Raw genomic sequence first — 25,386 nt, forward strand, 5'->3', positions numbered from 1 at the left:
TGGCAAGTATTTCTAGCATAATACCTGCTATTTTTCTACAGTCTGAGAACATAGAAGAAGCAGTAAAACCTCAGGAATATTATTAAAGACTTTCTGTTTAAAACCTTTTAGATTGACCCATACCAAATTGATGCCTTCTCATCTCCTCCATTTGCTAGTGTTTTCCCTCCACACAGAAATAGAATGCCCGTTTTGCCCATTCATTAGTGTTACCTGATCCCTCCTGGTAGAATAATTATCTTCCTTCTCCACACCTTTCTGAGTTTACATCTTTTCTTATATTATTGTTATGCATATATTTCTTATCTTTCTTGTTTGATTATAAGCTTGTTGGGGGAAAAATATTCATCTGACACATATTTTCATTCTCCCATGATATCCAACACTTTTTGGGTAGGTACTAAAAAATGTGTTGCATTAAATCTCATTTATATATAATTCAATAATATGTCACTAATCATGAAGGAAGTTAAATTTATATAATGTAATTAGGTGCATAATTAACGCTCATCAAATATTTAATTACCTTTCAAATATTTAATATGTAAATACAGGAGTTTCTAATTATGTTGCACTGTACTAAGATAAATAAATCTAGTTACATTTTAATCTGATTTTCAGGAATTCATAAATTTAAAAGTTTAATGGAAAAGTTAAACTGATCTTTAAATCTTGGCCTACAAATTAAATAAAAAAGACATATCCTTTATCTTGTATTACTTTTGGCAGATGGTAAAATACTTTTAAGTCAAGGATTTAATAGAGAAAATTATACCTCAATCTTGATAGTCTTTTGCTCATTCCATTTGAGGAAAAAAAAATTGGTTTACTAGTTTATATCCTTTGGGGACCACTTAATATATTATGGACCCAAAGTCCAAAGATAATGTAAGTAAAGCACCTAGCATAAAGCTATCATACAACATAATTCTACCAATGGTAGTACCCTCCTACTTTCTTCCTTTCACCCAATGCATTCCTGAGCACTTAAGATAAATATAATCATTAACTATATTTTAATATATCTTAAGATAACTTTAATCATCTGACCATAATCAGTGTAATGTCAAAAGTGTTTTTCACTAAAAAACCGTAGATAATGAGTGCTGATCTTATAATCATGATACAATATTTTGGAACCGAAGTAAAAAATCGTTTGAAAAGATAAAGAAAAGAAAAAGCCAAAAATTAGGCCTAGATCTTTTCTTTCTAATCTTTTATCACAAAAAATTGCCAATAGAAGGAAAAAGTGGATTCTGCTGAGAGAAACCCAAGTTGACTTCACAGAGACAGAGATGGGCTTTGAAGGATGAACGGGAGTTCTGAAGGCCAAGGAGGGATCTGTTATATTCTGGAATGGCACATATGGTGTGGCTAAAGCACTGGAGGTAAAGAGTGACTGGAGATAAAGTTTAAATATTAGCATGGGGTAGGTCAGATAGTGGAGAATGAATTAATCCTTGAAGTTACTCAGTGAGGTAAGTACTATTGTTATCTCCATTTTACAGATAAAGAAACTAAAGCACAAAAGATTGACTTGCCCAGGCCACGTGACTAGCAAGTGGTAGAGCAGGGATTCAAACCCACAAGAGTCTGGGCTTTTAATGACTGTGTTATAGAATTAAAGATAATGCTGAGCCTTGTTTTTTAGGTGACTGAATGGAGCAAGATGATTAGTAACTGGAAGACTTGGGTATATTTACTCACTTGACCATGACTATTTAAAAAAAGTTGAGACTGTCCTATTATGAAGCAATAAGGAATTGGATAGTTAGTTAGTACCCATATCACAATAGTTTTCCAAATGATTTTGCAAAAATTTGAAAAGTTTATAGCTAGTAAATTCCCATTAGACAGCTTCATTCCTACAAATAGGAAAGCCTCTTTCCCACTGGAGACTAGTTTTATTAAAACCTCATGTTCGGGGCTGGCCCCATGGCTTAGCGGTTAAGTGCACGCACTCCGCTGCTGGCGGCCCGGGTTCGGATCCCGGGCGCGCACCGACGCACCGCTTCTCCGGCCATGCTGAGGCCGCGTCCCACATACAGCAACTAGAAGGATGTGCAACTACGACATACAACTATCTACTGGGGCTTTGGGGAAAAATAAGTAAATAAATAAAATTAAAAAAAAACAAAAACAAAAACCTCATGTTCTCTTATTTTAAATTCTTGTCTCTGCTGCATCAAAAAATGAATAGTCTTTATTGTTTCCTTATTCCAAATGTCTTTTCTTTGAAAAAGAATCATTTTTCTGGCTATTATTGGTTGACTAACTTTTGTGCAATTTAGTATTGTTGATATAGGCTCAATGTCAATTAATGGGGCAATTCTAAGTGGTATTTGGTCTATTGGTAATAATTAGTGCAGTTAATTTATTATACAAAATCCATTTGAAATTGTACATTTTGCCTGCCAAACACTTTGGATATCTGAGGATCGAAATTAGGCAAATAGATGAATACTGAAGATTTCAGAAAAAAATAGCCAATAGTAAATTTCATTCCCTCATTGAGCTAACTTTGCCACCTATGCACATTTCATAATGAGCTGTTCTATTTTTCCATGAGTATCCTAAGAATAAGAACCAAATAAAAGAATATTCTTTTAAAGTCTTTGATAGTGGAATTTATTTTTATTCCTAAAATTAACTCTCAATGAGCTCTACATCATGTTCCATATTTCTTTATTTTAATTGTTTCACATAATTTTTGTATGTGACCCACATCAATTAATTTTGGTATGTAATTTATTTATGATATTTTGTCTATTTAAAGTGAGTGGTAACTTGATATTTATAGTCTTCTTTTACAGTATATTGTAGTTTTAAGTGAATTTGAAAGATCTAAAGTATTTTTCTAAATTTGGTCATGGTTTATTAGATTAGTTGCAACTGGTTATAGACATGTGTTTGTATGAGGATAGTAACATATATTCTAATGTGTATATGTGGCTAAGAAATCCTACAAATTTATGGTTTCATAATTTAGGGGTCCTATTTATACATTTTGCATCCCTAGCTTAGGAAGTCAGTTTTTAGGTAGCCGATTTTAGAACAAGAACCCATATTGTTCATTTACCTTCACCATTCCTTATAAATCAGGCTCCATTTAATACTGTACTCTACCTAGCAAAGGCACAGTACAGTATTTAGGGTATTTGCTCTTACGTGTGACTTAAGACATCTTCTCTGTGAAAACTGTGTGTTTGAGTTGTATGTATATGTCACATTTTCAATCAATTACTATTTCAGAGATATAATAGATGAAAAGAAATTCCTTTTCATTACATTACATGTAATCCTATGAATATTAAAAGAGGGAGCTTTAAGGCAAAGAAATTATTCCTTTAATCCTTAAATATTTTTCTTGAAAAATACTTAATACTTTGAAGACAAACCACAAATGACAAAGCTTCTATGTACCACATAGGTTTATATTAACATCATACTTTTCATTTGAGTTTTCCAGGCATCTGAGACTTAAGTGTGTTCGTTATTTAGTTACGCACTTTAATAGTGTGGGAGTAGTACTATGAAGGTGATATTGTGGAGGAGATCAGCTTAGTCTGCTTCTTAATTAAATTCTTAAATCTCTATTTCAGCTGCTAATCTTTCCCCCTAGAGCTATCCTACTTTAAAGCTCCTCCACTGCATGTGATCATAGCCTCCACAGGTTATCTCCTCTCTACAGGATCCTCTCGCAGTATAAGCAGGGGTAGGCTACCAGTCAGTTAGGACTTTTCTCGGGAAGTCATCATCACTCACCAATATCTAAGTAAGTGCTAATAGGATACAAGCAATCAGCCAGTTTCTGTTTTACGCGCTTCGTTCTCTAAGGAGGTTTAGATACTGGTGCTGTCAATAGGGCTCTTGAGTTCTAGATCCTGTTGGAAAAAAAATTATAGTGACCACTTTGCACATAAATGTTTACATTTAAAATATCAATTGCTATAAATACTGATAATAATGAATAAATATTATTAATTTATTGAAATTGAATAAATATTATTCATTTATTGAAATAAATTGAATAATTGAAAGAGGTGATGTTCTTAATTTTTTGGATAATATACACCTATAATTTTAGCAGTACTAGTACCACTGGAACCTTAATTGAATTAATTCCATTTTGAGCACCAGTATTCTGAGACTACTTTTCTGAATGCTGTCTTTTATATTTTCTCCCAGAGACCTTGTTTACGCCCTCATTCTATCTTCCCTCTTTCCTGGCTACCTAGTCATTCCTATTCCCTTAGTGTGTCAGAACTGCTGAAAGCACAGTGAAAAAACTGATTCTCTTGCCTTCCTTTCTCTATCATTTCTACCCCTTAGTGAGCTTCAGGTGGAAAGATAATAAAGGAAACCAAAATGACTGAAATCATGACTAGAAGGAAGTACATTTTTAATTTTCTGCTGGTAAATTAAGCTTTTGTCTCTGCGGCAGGGAAATTATGAATATTCTTTTTGACTGCTTTCAAAACTGCTTCTAAATTACCTTGGGACCATTTGTAATAAAAGTATTACAGTCTTACTAGCAAAGGATTTTGAATTTCCAGCTAAATTATTTAGAATTATACCTATTTTTTCTTTGCGTAACTCAATTTTTTTCTTGTAATGATAAATTGCCATGATTTAATCAGATGACAATATCACACAAAAGTGTTTTATGACATCACCGTGATTAATACAAAGCTATAGTGTCAGCAACACCAGTGCAGTTAATAAGAACATCAATCAAGAAAATGAAAGTCATGTTTAGTAAGTTGAGATATTAACTGTTTATGTGAATGGCTTATTTCTCTCATGCTATCTCACTTTAATTTTCTCTTATGGTTTACTAATCTGCATTCTATCTATTAAAACAGTGCTCTTAATTGCCAACTACAGTGGACCTCTGTCCTCAGCCCTTTTGAATTCTCTGTTGCTTTTAAAACTGTTGATTATGCCCTAGTTTGTAAATTGTTCTCTTCTCTCATCTCTCTTGTGTCTTTGTAGTTGTTTTTTTTTATTTTATTCACTGGTCCCTCTTATTCGGCCTGACATTTCCATATTTTTCCCCAAATTAAAATAGTTTTATTGTTTTAAAAGTTAAAATAATATGAATTCAGTTAGAAAAATCCAAGAAATATAAAAAGCATAAAGACGGCAAATAAAACAAACCAACAACCCTCAAAACTTACCACCTAGAAGTAATACTATTAATATCCTGAACAGAATAATAATGGAATTAATATTATGAACAGAATATTAATTTAATTATATGTCAGAAACAGACACATGATTATAACTAAATTACATATAGTAGATGGAATTATGGTACATTTTTATTCTTAAACTACTCTATTTTAATTCAAAAAACTTTCATATCTTTCCCTGTTAATATAGATATTATCCATTTTAATCGCTACTTAGCATTTCATTACATGGCTGTACCATGTTTTATTTAATCAATCTCTTATCAGTGGACATTTTGACTATTTCTCATTTTTCTCTTTTAAACAAAACTGCTCTGAACATTATTGTATACGTAGCTCTGTGCACTTGACCTTCCTGATATAATTCTCAGAAAGAGAATTACTGGCTCAAAAAGTTATAAACTTAAAATTTTGATACATGTTTTTATGTTGGCTTCCAGAATGATTGTACCAAAATATACTCACATTAACATAATGTGAGAAGTACCAGCTATTTCTTCAAACCTCTGACAATTCTCATATATCTTTTAAAAGTTGGTTTCTCTCCATATCTGTACTTGATTTTTCTTTTCTTCTTATTCTTCATAATTTCCCTAGATGATTCGCTTCCTGGAATGTTATTTCCACCTATAAGTGCTGTTGGAGTCCATGTGGACATTACCAAAATGCTCCTGATGTGTCCTGTGGACTTTCACACATTGAATGTACCTAAGGTAGACACACTGAAGAGATGGCTATGACCTCAGGAGAAGTCATCTCATACAAATATTAGTTGAGGAAAATGCTAAGGGAATACTTAGAAAGAACATGACTGCTGACTTAAAGTGTTTGAAAGATTGTTACATGGAAGATGAAATATACTATCATTTCATGTTACGTGGAAATAGAGTTTCACATGAGGAAAAAAAACTATTAAGTTGTTAAAATCACTCTATTGGATATGGCTACTTAGCAATGTTTAGTTTTAGAAATGTTGTTAATTTCTTCAACTCCTGTTTATTTCACGTGTTAAAATGAGAAGTTTCAATCAGGTGATCTCTAAAGAATTTCCCAGCTCTAAATTCTATGATCTTTAGATGAACTTCTAGAGTATGTTTTAAAATAAAAATTCCTTATTAACTTTCCTATTTAAATACCTTGAAGTTTTTCAGTTCTCTGACTGACAAGAAAAGTTCATTAGTTTTAAATTTGAAAAGAACTGCTCACTCTTTATAAACGAAGGGTTTAAAAAATGTCCTGTAAATTATTCATGCCTCTTGAAAACCACAGAAACTTATTCTATACCTTTCTTGAGGAAGAAAGCAATTTGAAGTAAAGATGTGGCAAAAAATACCATCAAATCTAAAATTTTTTTACGGAAAGGGTATGTCTGACTTCATTATTTCGAGATATGAAATTAGGTCATATTTGGTTAACATTCAATATACAATAACTCAGAGGTAGTACCTGCCTGGATATTCTGGAAGTATGGTATTTCTCCTGCAATTCTCCTCTCCAGGTTCCCTGGGGTTATTTAGACTAAATGGTTGAATCAGTCCTTAATGTTTCTAACTTGTTGCCACTGTCAGTGAGAATGAATGGGACTTCATATTCATTCATTCATTCATTCATTCCTCCAACTCTCTATTGAGTGCCTATTTTTAAGTGCCAGACACTATTCCAGGTACTAGTAACACAGCAGTGAAAAAAAAAGACACTTTATCTCCTTTTTCTAGATTTCCCAGTCATACAACATATGCCCCTCAAATTTGATCTCAACAAATGTTTAACACTGGGCAGCCTAGCTCCTTAGTCTCAGTTTCTTCTACCACCAAGTACAAGTCTAGTGGCATCCAGGGAGTGGAGGTGATGGAAGTTGCACTAGAGTTATGTGACTACCCACCATCATTTGGTGTAAGACCCTGTCCATTAAAGCTGTTGATCCTTTCTGGTTTATCTGTACAGTCTTGTCCAGTCAGCCACGCAACCTCCTCCTCCACGTACACATATACCAAAACCTGCCTTGAGCCTTAAATGTTATACTTCTTAGTGACCCAAGTCTTTCATTTTCCTCATTGTCAGGGCACATCGGCATACCTTTTCCCCGCTCAAGGTAAGCTCCTTGTACCTAAGTGATTTTGTCAGAAGGGCCTTTAGCATCAGTCACAACATGGGCCTAGAACCAGCCACACACATGCACACGCACACACACTCATGCACGTGGTGCATTTGTGGTGGTTGCTGTTGAGTTTGGGAAACAGGCCAGGCTCTCCTCCCAGCAATGGTGTTTCCTCTCGATGGGGATTAGTAGTGGGGGGCTGTGATCCATTCTTGCTTGTCCTCATTTAGGGCACTATATACCTTCAGAAATGGTTAATGACTTTAAATCTCAAAGTAAAGGGGTTTGGGTTCACCTTCCCTTCTTCCTGAAAGGCTCGTTGGATTCTATGTAAATCTGAGGAGGAAAATGGATGCAGGAGGGAGGATGACCCCTAATTGCACTTTTCAACATCATTTTAGCTCTACGCTTTTGCCTCGCCCAGAATAATTATTTTATTCTCTTCACTCAGAGGTGGGTACTTACTCAATATCCACATAATTACTGAACTACACAAGTGGGTCTTTCTAGAAAATGAAGTCATTCATTTATTAAGGTAATAATAATTTATTAAGGTAAATTGATCAGATTACTTGTGAGTATAGAGAATTGTCAGCAACTTAACAAGAAAAGAAAATTAGCAAGTTCCATCGTATGCCTCCACCAGGCACCAACCAGTGGTGTTCTGATAACCCTCTCAGACTTCCCTTCCCCCCTAGCCTCCCATAGCCTTGATTTGTAGCATTTGCTAATTTTCATGGTTAAATACTTTCTCTATGGCTGATTTCGCATCGTCTAAGTGTTTTCACCGAACACAGCGTTAGGATGAAATGTGTACAGCTGGCTCTGGTGAACTGTGTAAGCCAGCTCCAGCACACCACTGCTGCCAGGTTATATATGGCAGAATGCGCGTCGTTGTTTTCACCTAAATTTTCCTGTAAAAAAATGGAAAAATAAGAAACATAGTTTCTACATGTCAGTATAAATCCATGTTTATTGCAATGAATGTTTAAGGAAATAAAAATTCTTTTTACTTCCTGATAAAAACAAGGTTAAGTATGCTAATACATATCTCTGGACCCTCTGTGTTCCTGTGACTCTCTTTACAAGGCATGCTATCTATTTTTCACTTGCCAATACAAATCCTATCTTCTTTAAAGTTCTCTCTCCTTTGTCAGCCAATTTTTTAAATATTCCAGCCTACTACAGCATAAAATGCCGTGAAGAAGGGTCTGGATTTGTTGTCATTCATTTATTTATTCAAGAAACACTTATTGAGCTTTGAATATGGCAGGTACTGGGAATATAAACATGATTAGACAGACAATATTACTGTCTATGGAGCCTATCATAGGCATTATATACCTGATTATATGATTAGTTATTTAATTGAAATTTTGAAAAGTTTTATAAGGAAGTATATGGTGCTAAGAGAGTGTATACTGGTGGTTATATGTGATAAAATTAGACAGATTTGGTAGATCTGATTACACGGTGGTGTAAGAGTTCCCAGAAGCAACAGAGGGAAAATCAATGTACAAGCACTCTCCAAGCCTTTGTTTGTGTCACATTTGCTAATGTCCCATAGGTCAAAACAAGTCACAGGCCAAGCCCACATTTAAGGGTTGGAGGAATAGATTCCACCTCTTGATGGGAGAAGCTGCTAAAATATTGTGGCCATTATAAAAAATCTACCACATTTTCTATTTCTTATTTGTAAACATCTATACAGAATTGCCAAGTGTTTTTCATCTTTGCTTTCAGATGTTTCCATTGTTTTATTCCTTCAGTTTCATAGTTGAATTCCGTCAACTTTCTTCATGAAGGTCTCTTGTTTTTCTTCTCAACAAGTCTTCAGTTTTTTCCAAGCATGCCCTTCTGTCCTTAATTTCCAGAATGAGCCACTTTCTGCATGTGCATACGTCTTTCAGATTAATACACTACAAAACTAAATGTGGAAAACTTTACAGTTTTACATTTTTGCTCATTTCCTAACCTATTTCCCTGAAGCAAAGTGGCAGGGCTGTTCAGAATTCATAATTTAATTAAAATGGGTTAAGGAGGTGGGGAGTACTACCTTCTCTTTTGCATTCATTTTTTAAGTATGCCGGAACATATGTTAATCTATTTTCTCCCTCTTCCTTGCAAAATAAAACAAAACATAAATGTTTTAAAATAATAGTGAAATTGCAAGCTTTTGTGGTTATAAAAATACATGCTCTATCTCACCTTCTTTTTTCCCCTGCTCTAACATACACCTCACATTGTCCCCAAAAATTGCTCTTCCGTTTTTGGGCACTTTATCTCCTTTTTCTAGACTTCCCACTCATCTGCTAATCCAAAACTTACTTATTAAGACTCAAGTAAAGTCCTACCTTCTCCATCAGACTTTCCCCGATTGCCCACGTTATCCTTGATTTCGCTCTACTGTGAACTTCAACAGCATTTAATGGCTGGTACCACACAAGAACATTAGCTTTAATACAGGTTGGTATTGTTTACTGCTTTTTATTTGTATTCTAATTTGTATTATTTACTGCTGTTTTATTTGTTGGATGTGAGTTCTCAACAATTGGATGGTTATCTTTTTTAAGTGCAAGGATCATACCCTATAAGCATTCCTTAATATCCCGTTTCTTGAATGACTTGAACTCCAGTCTCTCTTTGAGCACTGTCAGCACCCGAAACCAAGCTGTGTTACAGCCTATCAAAACTGGGAATTCTCCTGTCTTTTTTTTTCTTAGAAAATACATATTATTGGGATTCATTCATTTATTCAAGAAACGTTGAGACTTACATATTGAGACTTTTTATGTCCCAAGATGAAAACTAACACTGCTATCTCAAGATATGAAGTAGTTTAGTTGCTATGTTTTGCTCAAGACAATGTTATAAACTATAAGAAATAGTGTTTTTGAAAATATGCCACAGTACCTTTTAAACTAGTAAAATCTCAGACTATGGTTCTTTTCATGAGCAACATTAGCACTTCCAAGATTTCTATTTTCTGTCTAGAATAGTCACAGTCATGTGGGCCCTTTGTTTTGTAATGATTACAAATAAGGCCCTAGGGTCAGGTGACTGTGATCAGCACTGGGTTGACACTTTCTTTTTCTCTCAGCAAACCAACACAAGAAACAACAGTGCAGTAGCCTAATAGTATCTCTTTACTACGTGCATACACTCACTCACACCCTCTTGGTCTCTTTTCTTTCTCTCTATTGCTCTCCCTCAGCAGAGAATTTCTGTTGGACTTAGAGTCTTTGATATATTATGATAAATGGTGCCTTGTTGTGTTTTCTGACTCTGTTAGAGTCTCCATGGAATTAAAGATCACATGCTTATTCAGCTTAATGTACTTGACCTTTTCCCATGATTGACACATCTAGATGGCTGCAGCAGCTCAGTAATTATGCACCAGCTGTGTTATATTCATTTCACGGAAAAAAATACACAATTCTTTTCAAGAGTAGATACCGTGACCCCTTCCCTGCCAGCTAAATAAAGGAGAGTAGTTTATTAGTATTATTATTAATCATAGTAGGATTCCTTACAATCCCCAAATGCATCTCTTTCCTTGCTACATTTTGTAAACATTGGTGTAGTATGACCACAGCCACTTCAAGAGTTGTTTTAGTATTATAATCCTCTAATGAAAACATTTACAATAATTCTGGACCTGCTCGACAAGATAGTATCCACACAATTTAAGTGTCAAAAATCCAGCAACAGCAAGATTTGTGCTCAAAAAGCAGTGTTACCTTTAATGCACCCTTTGTTTTGTTTCTCCTAATGGAGAAATTGTGTTTTCTCTCGACTGACATACAGGTAAATTCTGAATAAATTCTGGTGTTCTGTGCTTATCTCAAAAAATCTTTTCTTTTAACAGCACTGTTCTATTCTCACTCTTTTCAAAGTATATTCATATCCAAATGGTTCTCTATTTTTATTTATCTTGGGGTTTTTAACATGATATAAAGTTAATTCTTGTTGATCATTTTGATTAATTTAAGAAATGCCCATTTGAAAAGATTCCTTCTTTTAACCAAATTTTTGGCCTTTATTTATCATAAAATAATATTATTCCCTATATAATCTTGAAAAATAATTCAGATTATGTTTAATAATTAAGTCATTTCAGAACAAAGACATTTATCATTAAGTTTCTGAATTCTTTGTCTCCTTAAGTGATGTCTGCCAGAAGGGAAAATTCAATTTTGGACATAATATTGTAGGAAAAATTTATGGTAATATTAACCTGGAAATGTTATTTGTATACTATTTTCCACAGGATCTGAGGTGATTCTCTAGTTCCTTAGGCCAGGGTTATTATAGTTGAGATTAGAAAAGTTGGCAATGTAGAGAGAAGCAGGAAGACAATGAAATGGGACAGGAATATTTTATTTTGCTTTCTTACTCCTTTAAGCCACTGATGGTGAGCGGTATGAAGGAGAAAGGGAACTAACAAGTATCAGTGTCTATGTTAATGGGCATCATGTTCAATATTTTATATCTATTATGTTATCTCATATAATCTTTCTAGAAAATCTCCTAAATCCGTTGATAAGTTTTTAATATCTACATTTATTTATTTTGTTCTAAAAGTAAACATGACGTTTCTGGATCAGGGGCAGACTATTATTATTACTTGCAGCAATAACCACATTGGTTCTCCATGCCCCATTTTTCCCCTTCAGGATAATGCTATGAGAACTAGATGATTATACGCACCGGAGGGGAGCCCTAAAATTATGAATTGGGAGTTTATATAGGAATTACTATACAGCTGTCTTCTCCCCTCCTGAGAGAGGGAGGGAAATCTTATCTCCTTTATATACGCGAATCTCAGGGAAGAGAAGGGGAGGGTCCCTAGTTTAAACCCTTTGGAATACAAACCAGTCAGGAGCTCTGAGTCTTTATTATCTTTTGAAATGTAAACACATAAATCTGCGAGATAAGTGTCTACATCTCTTGAAAGGTCTCTATCCATTCAGTCGACCTTTAACTTCCAAAGCTTGTCCTTTAACCCAGATTCCAGTTTTCTGTGCTTTCGAGTTGCTAACCATACAGAAACATGGAAATATTTTCTCTGTGGTTTCATAGCCATAAATTGTGGCTGTTTCACTGCTCTTGCTGTAAAATTTGTGGCAATAGCTTTGTTTCCATTCTTAGTTTCTTAATGTCTTTAGTAGCATAACGCATTATTATGTATGTTATATATGTATTTTATTTAAAAATATCATCTCTATTTATGCAGAAGATTTATATACTCAATAAAAGTTTATTGAGCACCAAGAACTATCAAGTGCTGTTTTAGATACTTGGACTACGTCAGTGAACAGAGCAAAGATCCCTGCTCTTCTTAAATTTAAAAACTTCTGGGGGAAACTAGAAGTTAAACACTAAACATAATAAGTAGATTACATGGTATGTGAGTGCTATAGAAAAAATAAAAATAGAGGAGAATGACAGGCCTGAAGGGTTGGAGAGGGTAGGGTGTAACGTTAAATAGGTAGGCTTCCCTGAAAAGGTGAAATATGAACAAAGACTTGAAGGAAGTGAGGAATTATCCAAGTAGGAAGAATATTTCAGGCAGTGAAAAAACACAGTGGGGAGTTCCCAGGGGCAGTGAGAACAGCAAGGAGGCCAGCGTGGCTCGAGGGAAATGGAGTGAAAAGGAGATCGGCAGGAGAGATCAGAGAGCTAACAAGAATGGGGTGTGCAGATCGCAGAGGGCCTTGTGGAGTATTAGAAAAACCTTGGCCTTTTCCCTGAGTGAAATTGGGTAACATTAGAAGGTTTAGCTGAGAGATGATATGATCTAACTTGCATTTTAAGAGAACTACACTGCTGCTGTGTTTAGAACAGACCGTGGGGTCTAAAGATAAACTCTTCTGTTTGGGAGGCTGTTGCAGTAACCAAGGGTGGGTGTGATGTGGCCCTGATCCGAGTGATGAAGTGAAATAATAAGTGGACAAATTCTGGATATATTTTGAAAACTGTCCCAACAGGTTCCCCCAATGGATAGGTTGTGGGCTTAAGAGAAAGAGAGGAGTCTTAAATGATTCCACGGTTTTTGGTCTGAGCAAGTAGACAAATGTTTTGTCATCAACTGTGATGGACAAGATTGTGGGGAGCAGTTTATTGGAGGGGCTGGGGATGGGGAATATTAGGAGTTTAGTCCTGAACACGTTGATTTTAAAATGTCTTTTAGACATGCAGTAGAGGTGTCAGGTAAGCAATTGGATGTGCCAGTTTGGAGTTTGGGAAAGAGGTTTGAGCTGGAGACACAAAATTGGGAGTTGTCCATATATCGATGGTATTAGGGGCAGATTTAGGTTTTGTGGGGACTGAAGCATATGCAGTTTTGTGGGTTCTCTAAAAAAAAGAATTCAAAATTTGAATACAGATTAGGTACAGAGGTGAATATTTATTTAGAATGAGAAAAAATCAAAACAAATACTTATTTGGAAACTGATAAATAGCACAAAGTCATAACATTTGGACAAATAGCATACTATTTTTAATTAACTGCCTGACGTACCTCTGTAATACTTTTTTACCTAAATTTTTGACTTATAATGTCAGCAATATTTTAGTATTATTTTCTGTAAAGAATATGGAAAATTAACTCAGTCTTTATCATGATTAATTAAAATTTATTTTTTTATTAATGATAGTCTAGAAAGATTTCTTTCATCTTTACAACTTATTTACAATTTCATGAACATTTTCAGGATTGTCTTAAAATTTAAGAAAACTTCTATCAAGCTTTTTGCATATATGACCTATAAGATCTGGATGAATTTTCCAGAGACTAACTCTGGCTCTATACAATTGAAACTTTGCTTCTTCTCCACTACCCACATACTTCTAATGCCTAGGTAGATTGTGATACCTCTGCACATTGTGACACCACTTCAGCCCTGAACCTTTGTGTCATCGTGTCAGGTGAGTTTGGCACAGTGGGTACTAGGAGTATTCCTGGAAGCTATTCCAACTCTAGGATCGCTAACAATAGCTTACTCATATATGGAAATGTCTGTGAATCACGTAAATATGTTCCATTAAACCCAACCTAAATGTTTCTCCAACTCTCTTCCCTCTTAGTTTCCCAAAATGTCCATAGACACTCAAGTGCCCCCCATTATGAAGGTATCTTACATGCATAAATTTTCCTAAAATGTATGACCCTGAGAACACAATGCTAGCCCTCTCTCCTCTTACATGTAATCTACTCACTGACACAAATACCCCCTTATTTGCTTATCCTTTTGCTTCTACATCCTCATGAAATAAATTTCTCTATTGCTAGTCAGTGCTAAGCTACTCAGTGCCATGACTAGAGCTATGAGTCTTGACTTTTTTAAAAAAAATTAAAAGACAATTGTTTAGATCAGTTTTAGGTTTGCAGAGATTGCACAGAAAGTTCAGAGTTCCCATATGCCCCCTCCACTCCGTACATAGTTTCCCCTATTATTAACGTTTTACATTGGTGTGGTACATTTGTTACAATCGATGAACCAATATTAATATAATATTATTAACTAAAGTTCATAGTTTAAATTAGGATTTATTCTTTGTTTTGTATATTTCTATGGGTTTTGAACAAATATATAACATTACATATCCACCATTACACTATCATAGAGGACAGTGCCACTTCTCTAAAAATGCCCTATGCTCCGCCTATTCATCCCTGCTCCCTCCCCCTGAATCCCTGGCAACATTTGATATTTTTATTGTCTCTATATTTTACCTTTTCCAGAACATCATATAGTTGGAATCCTACAGTGTTTAGCTTTCTCACTGGCTTCTTTCACTTAGCAATATGCATTTAAGTTTCCTCCATGTCTTTTCGTGGTTGATAGCTCATTTCTTTTCATTGTTGAATAATACTCCATTGTATGGATGTACCACAGTTTGTTTATTCATTCATCTATTAAAGGACATCTTGGTTGTTTCCAATTTTTTTTTGACAATTATGAATAAAGCTACTATAAACATTTGTATGCAAGTTTTAGTGTGAACATTGTTTTTCAACTTATTTGAGCCGATACCTAATGAATGAATTAGGTATTTAGATTAGAATCTAGACACTTATACCTTTCACAAAAATTAACTCAAAATGGATCATAGGCCTAAATGTAAAACACAAAATTATATAACTTTTAGAAGATAACATAGGAGAAAATCTAGATGATCTTGAATTTGGCCATGACTTTTTAGATACAGCACCGAAAAACACAATCCATGAAAGGAAAATTGATAAATTGGACTTCTTTAAAATTAAAACCTCTGTTCTGCAAAAAATACTGTTACAAGAATGAAAAGACAAGCTAAAGAGTGGGAGGAAATTCTTGCAACACATATCTAATAAAGGAAATATCCAAAATATACAAAGAACTCTTAAAATTCGACAATACAAAAACAAACAATCCAATTATAAAATAGGAAAAAATCTGAACAGATACCTTACCAAAGAAGATATACAGATAGTAAATAAGCATATAAAAAGATGCTGCACATCATATGTCATCAGAGACTTGCGAATTAAAATAGTCAGATACCACTGAACACCCATTAGAATGGCTAAAATCTAAAACACTGACAACACCTAATGTTGACAAGGATGTGGAGCAACAGGAACTCTCATTCATTGCTGGTTGGAATGCAAAATGGTACAGCCACTTTGGAAGACAGTCTGGCAGTGTCTTACAAAGGTAAACATAAGCTTACCGTATGATCCAGCAATTGTGCTCAGAGTTATTTACCCAAATGAGTCCTGACTTTTTAACCAGCCCTGCAAGATTCTGCCTCCGGAAATTCCTTCAGCTTGGTCTTCCTTGCATTTAATGTCCTCAAGACATCAGTTCAGCTGTGTGTCTTGGCGTCCTTTTCTCATCTCATGATGTTTGGATATGGTTTCAGATTGTTTATTTTAGCCTTGACTTGGTAACTTCTTAGGATGTTACTTCTGGCAATTGCCCATCAGATCCACATTCCACAAACAAAGGCAATATTCACTATATCCAGTCAGGCCCTCTAGACTTGCCAGCCAGGTCCATGGTGCCCTTTATATTTGTCCATCTGGGAATGGTTATCTTAATCAGTAATTGTTAGAAACCTTTGCAATCTTTAAATTTAGTTCAAGTACCACCTCTCTGAAAAGTCTTTATTTGCAACTCTAGGAGATATTCACTGTCTAAACTTCCTCAATTTTTATTCATTTCGCCATCCACTGAAAATGCTCTCAAGAAGGTTACAGATAAACATTAATTTCCAACTGTAATGGCTAATTTTTAGTCTTAATCTTGTTTGACTCATTTTTAGTGTGTAAACTGGTAACTGCACCTTCTTGAAACTCTCTTTTTTTTTTTTAATAACTGTGAAGTGAAGCATACATACAGAAAAGTGCAGAAAGCTTATGTATAAAGTTTAATAAATAAGTTCTTTTTTATAAAGGTTTCTTTTTTTTTTTTTTTGGAGAAAGATTAGCCCTGAGCTGACATCTGTTGCCAATCTTCCTCTTTTTCTTTTTTCTCCCAAAAGCCCCAGTTCATAGTTGTGTATCCTAGTTGTAGGTCCTTCTAGTTTTTCTGTGTGGGACACCACCTCAGCATGGCTTGATGAGCGGTGAGTAGGTCTGAACCCAGGATCTGAACTGGTAAACCCCAGGCCACCAAAGCAGAATGCTCGAACTGAACTGCTACACCACACAGTCGGCCCCTAAAGTTTAATAAATTTTTTTTTTTTGGTGAGGAAGAGTAGCCCTGAGCTAACACCTGTTGCCAATCCTCCTCTTTTTACTAAGGAAGATTGGCCCTGGGCTAACATCCGTGCCCATCTTCCTCTACTTTATATATGGGACGCCTGCTACAGCATGGCTTGATGAGCAGTGTGTGGGTCCGCGCCTGGGATCCGAACCAGCAAACCCCAGGCTGTGGAAGCAGAGTGCACGAACTTAACCACTACGTCACCAGGCCAGCCCCCTTAATAAATATTTTTAAAGCAAAAACTTGTATCAAGAAACAGAACATTTCTAGCACCACGAAAGCTCTTCATGTGCCTCTCCCCAGTCACAACTCCTACTCTCCTTTATGCCCGAGGTAGAAACTATCCTGACTTTTGTATTGATCTTTTCCTGTGTATGCATCCCTGAACAATATATTTTAGTTTTTCTATTTTGAAAGCTTTATAAGGGAGTTATACTTTTTTTTTGCTTAATAGTATGTTTGTGAGATTCATTTATGTTTTTGTGCATATCTGTAATTTTTTCATTGTTGTATATATCCCATTGTGTGGATACACCCTACTTCATTTATACATTCTATTAATGGAGTTTTGGGTTGTTTCCAGTGTTTTGTCTTTATAAGCAGTGCTGCTATAAACATTCTTATATATCTCTTATACGTAAATATATCTGCGTGCATTTCTCTAGGGTCCCGGGAAATTACTGGGTCATAAAGTATGGATAATTTCAATTTCAGTAGAAAATGCAACACTGTTTCAAAGTAGTTCCACCAGTAGTATACTACTACTAGGTGTACGTGAGAAACTCGTCTGTGTCACAGCAAGGCATAGAATTGTCAACCATTTCAATTTTTGCCAAGGTGGTGGGAATATAGAGATATCTCATTCTGGTTTGAATTTCCATTTTGCTAAGAGCTAATGGAGTTGAGCACCTTTTCCTATGTTTATTAGCCATTTGAATTTTCTCTTTTATTAAGTGCCTGTTCAAGTTTTTTGCCTATTTTCTCATTGGATTTTCATCTTTTTCTTAGGATTTGTAAGATTTCTTTTTATATCTAGTGTATTGGTCCTTTGTCAGTTATATGTGTTGCAAATATATTTTCATGCTTTGAGGCTCTTTTTCCCCACCCTCATATAATGAAGAGAAGTTCTTGATTTTAATGTAAAAATATTTGTTAATCATTTCTTTTATGGTTAGTGCTGTTTAAGAAATCATTTCCTAACTTGGCATTAAGAAGACAGTTTCCAGAAACAGTAGAGATAAAAAGCAGATGTTCAATCTCCCATGTTTAATTGGAAGTCTGTGACTTCATTTTTTTTTTTAATTGTTTTTAAGCCTTTGATTTCTCTTTTTCTGAGTCTTAAATGCTAGTGTTATGCAAGGCTCCATCTGAATTCTCTTTCTTGCCCTACACTTTCTCCCTGATTGATAGCCTTCAACGTATTAGAGATTACAATGTAGTGATGGTCCAAGTAATTTGAAATTACTAATGTTTAAGATGCCAAAGTTTGTGAATTATTTGAAGTATTCTACTTTGTGGTATGTCTTGATATCTGGTGAGGTAAGTTCTCTCTCCCTGAACTTGGTTATTTTTCTTTCAAGTTTTTCCTTATACATTTTAGATTGTTTGTTCAAGTTCCATGAAAATAATGATGTCAGAAATTTGCAATTGTGTTGAATGCATACATTAATGCATGTCTGTTTTTGGGGGGTGCACATCTTCTTCTCATTGATTGATTCTGATATATTCATCCAGGTGATACCGAGTGCAACATATCCTACTTGTGAATGCCACTTTTTACATAAGTTGGGAGAGCTGAAACCTGCTGATTTATGAGAATAAAATAAATTCTTATTTATACGTGTATCCCTGATACCTAGCACAATACCACTCAATAAGACATTCATAATTTCAGTAAACATTTGTTAGGCATCTGCTGTATGCCAGGCACTGTGTCAGGTGCCAAAGATACAAAATGATGAACACATGGGCCTTCCCTAGAGAAGATTCATAAGAGGAAAACTACTTATAAGTAAATAATTACAATCAAGAGTTATTGTGCTTTAATTTATCTGATTAAGTGCTAGAGGGTCCTAAGGGGCAAAATGGTCAACTATATTTAGAGTGGAAAAATTTTATAGATGGCATAATCTTTGAACTGAGACTTGGGAAATGAGTAGGTATTCATCAGATAGTCTGGAGAAACAAAGACATTTCATACAGTTGGAAGAATAACAGCATTAAGTAAAAGCAGAGAGATTTGAGAACATCTGGCTATTCAGGGATGAAGGCGCACACACTGGATTGTATTGTGTTAAGCAGAGTGTGTTTAGAAGCCTGGCTGGAGAAATAGGCAGAGGTCAGATATAGTTTGGCCTCATAGAGTGCTAAAAACTTTATCTTATAGGCAACAGAGAGCAATCAAGGAGTTTAAAGCAGGGGAGTAATGTAGTCAGATTTGCATTTTTGAAAAAAAAAGTCATCAGCATTAAGGATAGATAAGAGATTGGACAAGGTTGGAGTTAGGAAAAAAAAACAATAAGGAAAATGTTCTAATAGTCCTGGTGAAAGATGATGAGGGTCCAACTAAGGATATTGAAGAGAGAATGGATTCAAGAGATGTAAAGTAGGACCTGGTGATAAATTAGATGGGCTTTGAGATGACTGGACAGATGGTGCATTTACTGAGATAGAAGACAGGTAGTTAATACTTGGAAGACAAAGAAAAGGATGAGTTCCATAGATATATTGCATTTGACATGCCTGTGGGATGGATATCTAAGTAGTATGTCCAATAGGTGGAGGGATACATAGGTCTGCAGTCCTAGAGAAAGATCTGGCATCAAGATGTAGGTCTCAGAGCCTGCAATATATATGTATTAGTTAAAATCGTGAGATCAAAGACAGAGCCCTAAGGTTCTCCAACCTTGAATGAGTAAATATAAGAACGAGCGAAGGAAACTAATATGAATAAAACAAAGGAGGAGGAGAAGAACCAAGAGAAAGTAAAGTCATAGAGAAGAGAGTGGTCAATGATATCAGGTGCCACGGATAGAACTGAAAACACTCCATGGAATTTGGCCTTACTAGGGGCCTTGGTGAAATCTGTTTTATTAGAGATAGTGATTGTTTCACACACTTAATTGTGAAGGGAAGGGAGCTGGTGAGAACGTGGTTAGTTGAGGAGAAAGTAGACAATTTTTTTTTAATGAGGAGAGTATGGTTATAAACTATGGGGAATAGAAGCAGAGAGATTATTAAGATAGTTAAATTAATGGTGATTATAAAATATATAACCAAATAATTAGTATTGTAAATGTTTGTGATAGACTTGTGGTATACTTAAATAGGTATAGTGCTAAAATAAAGTGCCAAGACCCAAATTGTACATATAAACATTCAAAAACTGTTTGCTGGATTGAATTGAACTGAGTTTTCATTAATATGTAAATCATCATCTTCTGTGCTCTGGAATAATTTAGACTTTAATTTGTGCATTTACTTTTGATGAAGGTCATCGGACACTATTTATTGGAGTTCATGTGCCCCTGGGAGGAAGAAAAAGCCATCGACGTCACAGGCATCGTGGTCATAAACACAGAAAGAGAGACAGAGAGCGAGATTCGGGATTAGAGGATGGAAGGGAGTCACCTTCCTTTGGTAAGAATCTTTCTCCTTGCTTTTATTAAATTTATGATTATAGTAATATTATACTTGTTTGTACAATCTATAATTAGCAGTAATACCTCATATTCATAAAATTGTTTATACTTTTGTAAATGATGTTGGGTTGGGCAGACTGGGGAGAAGTGGGAGAGAGAAAGCTTGATCTTTATTTTTCTTTTGTGTTCTACTTTGTGAAGGTGAGAATTGGCTTAGGTTTGTGATTGAGGAAATATATTTACGTAGTAAAGCTTAGTTGTATAAACTCTTGATAATTTATACAAAGTCATTGCTCTAAGTGGTTTGAAAATCCGGGGGAAATGCCTTTTTTAACTTCCCACTTACACTATTGCTGATGCCGCCCAAATTTCACCTTAGAACATGAATGTTCTACTATTTTCAATGTTCTTCCTTTGAAAGTGTATACAGAATATCAAAGTATAGTGATATGGTACTTGTTAACAATTCCTGAGTGTCATGAGAGCCTGTGTACATGACATAACCAAGAACCTGGCTTTGGGTTCCTCGACCTTCCTATCTCCTATGGCCCTCTCCTTCACTGCACCTGGCTCACCTACTCATCCATAATTACTCCACCTCTGAAGTCACCAGTGCATTCACTTGCTCTCTGATCACAGCTTTTATCCTTCTTGCTTGGTTGAGTAACTACTTGATCTCTCTACTTTTTTCCAGTCCATGTTATTATCATTCTTTCTTTATTTCCTTATATGTCATCAGAAAGAATTCATTCAACTTCCCTCCTATTAAACATACACACCTATATGCCTACATCTGCAAATATCCTCCTATCTCTTGATATAATGTGGGAATTTTCTTTTCAATTATGTTTACTTCCTGTTCTCTCCCACCTGGAAATTTACACAATTTATATCTAGTTGACCTCTCCTCTCAACTGGATTATTCTCATCATCTTTTAAACATGATAGAGTCTCTCCCCTCTTAAACAGTCCCCAACCGCCCTCAAACCCACATTCTCCCTTTAGTCATTCAGTTGTATTCAGATATGAATTAAGTTAGTGGCATATAAAGTTTGGGGTAACAATTTTACTTTTACTACTTTATAGATATTGCTTTCGTCAATATCTGTTTTCAATAAGTGTGGCAAAGAAGTCTGTAGTCTATGTTCTTTTCATTTTTTAAGGTCATGTCTTTCATGCCTGAGTGCTTATCGACAATTTTCTGTGTCCCTTTAACTAAGAAAATTTGCTAAGGTAGGCCTAATGGTGGCTGTATTAAAAAGCCTGTCCAATGTGCACACACTGATATTTTTCCACTTAGAGAACATTTTCCTATTTTATCTGGTTCTGTTCCATTTACTTTGTTCTCTTCTTTGTGAATATTAATTATCTGCATATTGGATTTATGATATCAGCTCTTTGTCCTTTTCCTTTGTAATTTAAAGTTTGTCTCTCATTATTCATTTGACTATTGGCAATATCAGTTCTTCATTTTACTACTTCTATTATGGATTTTGATTTTCTAGTTGCATTTTTAGTTTTCTTAAAATTCTTTCTTATCTCATCCTATTTTCTGTACGTTTCCTCCCATCCTTTCCTAATTAGGCTTTTGTTTTCTGCTTGGTAGAGTATGTTTTTCTAGTCTATTAATGATCCCCAGCTATTTCTGGACATTTTCTTTTGATCCTGAAGTAGATAATTTTCAGAGGTATGATCTTCCTTTGGGCCATTGAGATTATTTTGACTCTTCATTGATTTGTAGTATTTTTACAGACTGTTAATATTTTTTTCTTAGGCACTACCATCTGTATGCACCTTGTCTCCATCTCTGTGTATAGTTATGGGCATTAAACTTCCCCAACAACCATGTACTTCTGCCAGAGACAGAATGATTGTTGGTGGGGAGTGTGTAAATAAAACTACTCTGGGTATCCTGTACCGCATGATAGAGGATGGCGTCTCAGAGTCAGTGGGCAGGGAGCGGAGATGTGAAAGTGTCCCCCTCGTTTTCAGGCGTCTTTTGTTTCATGAAGTGGAGTCTGGGAATGTAATAAAGAGACAGTTGGGTAGATTTTTCTCATTCAAGCTCCAGCTGCTTATAGTTAGTACAGATTCCCTCTTAGACTCTGGGAATGGATTATATGTTGGATTAAGCTTTAATGGTTACTTAGAGTTTTCATCATCTTCTAGTGTTTGAGAAAATATATTGACATCATCTTGGAAACATTTAGCAAACAAACAAAAATAAGTTTGTTCCCTCTGCCTCTGTCCTCTCTTTCTCCACAGCTGGGTGCATTATGTCTGTTTTTCCAGAACAGTAGTTCTCAACATTGATTACACCTGGGAGTTTTAAGAACATATTGATGGCCAAGCCCCATACCAGTCAGAATCTCTGTGGTTGGGGTCCAAGCACAGGTGATTCTAATGTGCACCCAAAGTTGAGATCCACTATTCTAGAAACTTTACTATTCAAAGTGTGATCCATAAGTTAGCAATATTAGCCTCACCTCCAAGCTTATTAGAAATGCAGAATCTGGGGCCGGCCCCGTGGCTTAGCGGTTAAGTGCGTGCGCGGCGCTACTGGCGGCCCAGGTTCGGATCCCGGGCGCACACCGACGCACCGTTTCTCCGGCCATGCTGAGGCCGCGTCCCACATACAGCAACTAGAAGGATGTGCAGCTATGACATACAACTATCTACTGGGGCTTTGGGGGTGAGGGAAAGGAGGAGGATTGGCAATAGATGTTAGCTCAGAGCCGGTATTCCTTAGCAAAAAAAAGAGGAGGATTAGCATGGATGTTAGCTCAGGGCTGATCTTCCTCACAAAAAAAAAAAAAAAAAAAGAAATGCAGAACCTCAGGCTCCACCCCAGACCTCTTGAATCAGAATCTGTGTATTAATAATATCCTTAGGTAACTTATATGCACATTAGCACGTTAGAATCATATGAGGAGCTTTAAAAAAAATATTGATTTTTTTTGAGCCCCACCCTCAAACTTTAATTAATATTATTTCCTTTGGTACTGGTATTTTAAAAAAATACCCCAGATGATTTAATATCCAGCTAGAATCAAGAACCATTGATCCTAAGAAGCTTCTGCCTCTTTATTTGGTGAAACAGAAATAAGTCGGGTGGCCCAGATTCTCTGTCTGATGTGTCAGCCACTATTTTTGAATGCCACCTGCCTCGTTCCTCCCCCAACCATCTGAGTATCTTCATTAACATTTAGACCTGAGATCTGTTTTATCAGGGACAAAGGTTTGACACCTTGGTGGTCTCTAAGCAGTGGAACTTCCTAGATTTTACTTTTTTCAGTTTCTTCAGGACTAGTCATCTGCCTTTATTCCTGTTCCACAGTCAGTTCAGTTGCCTTGATAATCAAGTACTCAGTCATGTTCTGAGACTGAAACCATGTTATAAACACCATCCCACTTGATTTGGGCTTTGATATCCTGCATAGTGAGGATATATGAGATTACTATGCTGAAGGCTTCAAAGAAAATTTCTGGCTACTTAAGAATAATTATTCTACTTGGAAGGATTTCAGAGAAAATCTTTTGAAGACATTCCTACATGTGCCTGAAAATTCTTCAGAATTCACCGTCCCAAGAGGTATAAGATAGAGGAGAATACGAGGAAGCATCAGGTCCCTCTGTTGGGAACCTGGAAGTTTTATATTGTAAACTGGAGTATGGGTTTGTGAAGATGTGCAATAATTTGGGCTTATATTTCTGGAGCAAACATTAACTTAAAAATATTTTGGGGGACATGTTTGAATTTTGGCACTCTTAAAAAGTTTTGTCAATCCAATATGTGAGAAATATCAACAACATCTTGCTTTATTGTATGACCCAATCATGTAAGGCAGAGTTGTTAGGAACCTGGCTGTGTTAGTGCTGCATCCAGGTACAAGTGAACAGGCCTAGTCAGTAGCCAAAAAAGATTATGATTATGTCACAGACCTGCAATGGCTGGTTCCAATCCACCAGATCTGATGGTCTGAATACGATTTCTAGGTGAATCCAAGAGAGACCCAGCTTTTCAGCTGTGTGGTAGTGGTGGTGGTGATGCTTTGATTATACAAAAAACTTTTGATAACTGCAAATAAGTTCAACTACTTTTGTTACTGCACTTAATAAACATGATAGTTTATATAAGAATGTGATGATTAATTAATTCTCCTTCCTATTGCAATCAATTCCCTGATAACAGAAAACTGCTAAAATTTTGCATCTTATTTTTAATGTCGTCTTTCATTCACCTTGTATAATTTGAAATTATATTTTCAACTGGGAACATAGATGAGTTGTTTAAAAAGAAGTTTGAAGCATAAGCTTGAAGTCAGTGAAAATATGAAAGATAGTGGGAGAAATTCAGAACACTTGAACGTTGATTTGTTCCTCAGCCTCCCAACAAAGAATGTAACAGGAAAGATGACAGGAGTCTGTCAATTACAATTAGTTAATCTATAAGCAGTAAAAATAAATCTAAAAAAACAAAGACTCTCTTAAATGTTTTTTTAAAAATGTGGCACACAAATGTACTGTATAAATTAACACAACTCTGGAATTAGACCTAGGATTTTTCCAGTCTTAGATGGTAAATTGTACACACACAGGAAAAATGAAGCAAATATAGAAAACATGACTTCAAAAAGCTATTTTTTGATGGACAATGGCTTTCTGTTCCTATTTAACTCCCAATTGGCAGATATGTA

General features: G+C 35.5%; 1 protein-coding gene across 2 annotated transcripts in view; it reads left to right on the top strand.

The window, feature by feature from the left end:
• The window catches only part of SLC4A10 (solute carrier family 4 member 10), a 210,272-nt gene that overhangs the window by 38,298 nt on the left and 146,588 nt on the right, over positions 1 to 25,386 (top strand). For both annotated transcript variants that reach the window (XM_087435291.1, XM_087435292.1), the window contains exon 3: positions 20,541 to 20,687. In XM_087435291.1, the coding sequence (XP_087291417.1) occupies positions 20,541 to 20,687 (147 nt within the window). The remainder of the gene's footprint in view (positions 1 to 20,540; positions 20,688 to 25,386) is intronic.

This window comes from Ceratotherium simum, chromosome 9 (genome assembly GCF_057802395.1).
Source record: "Ceratotherium simum simum isolate JZ-2026a chromosome 9, ASM5780239v1, whole genome shotgun sequence".
In the NCBI taxonomy this organism is placed as follows: Eukaryota; Metazoa; Chordata; class Mammalia; order Perissodactyla; family Rhinocerotidae; genus Ceratotherium; species Ceratotherium simum.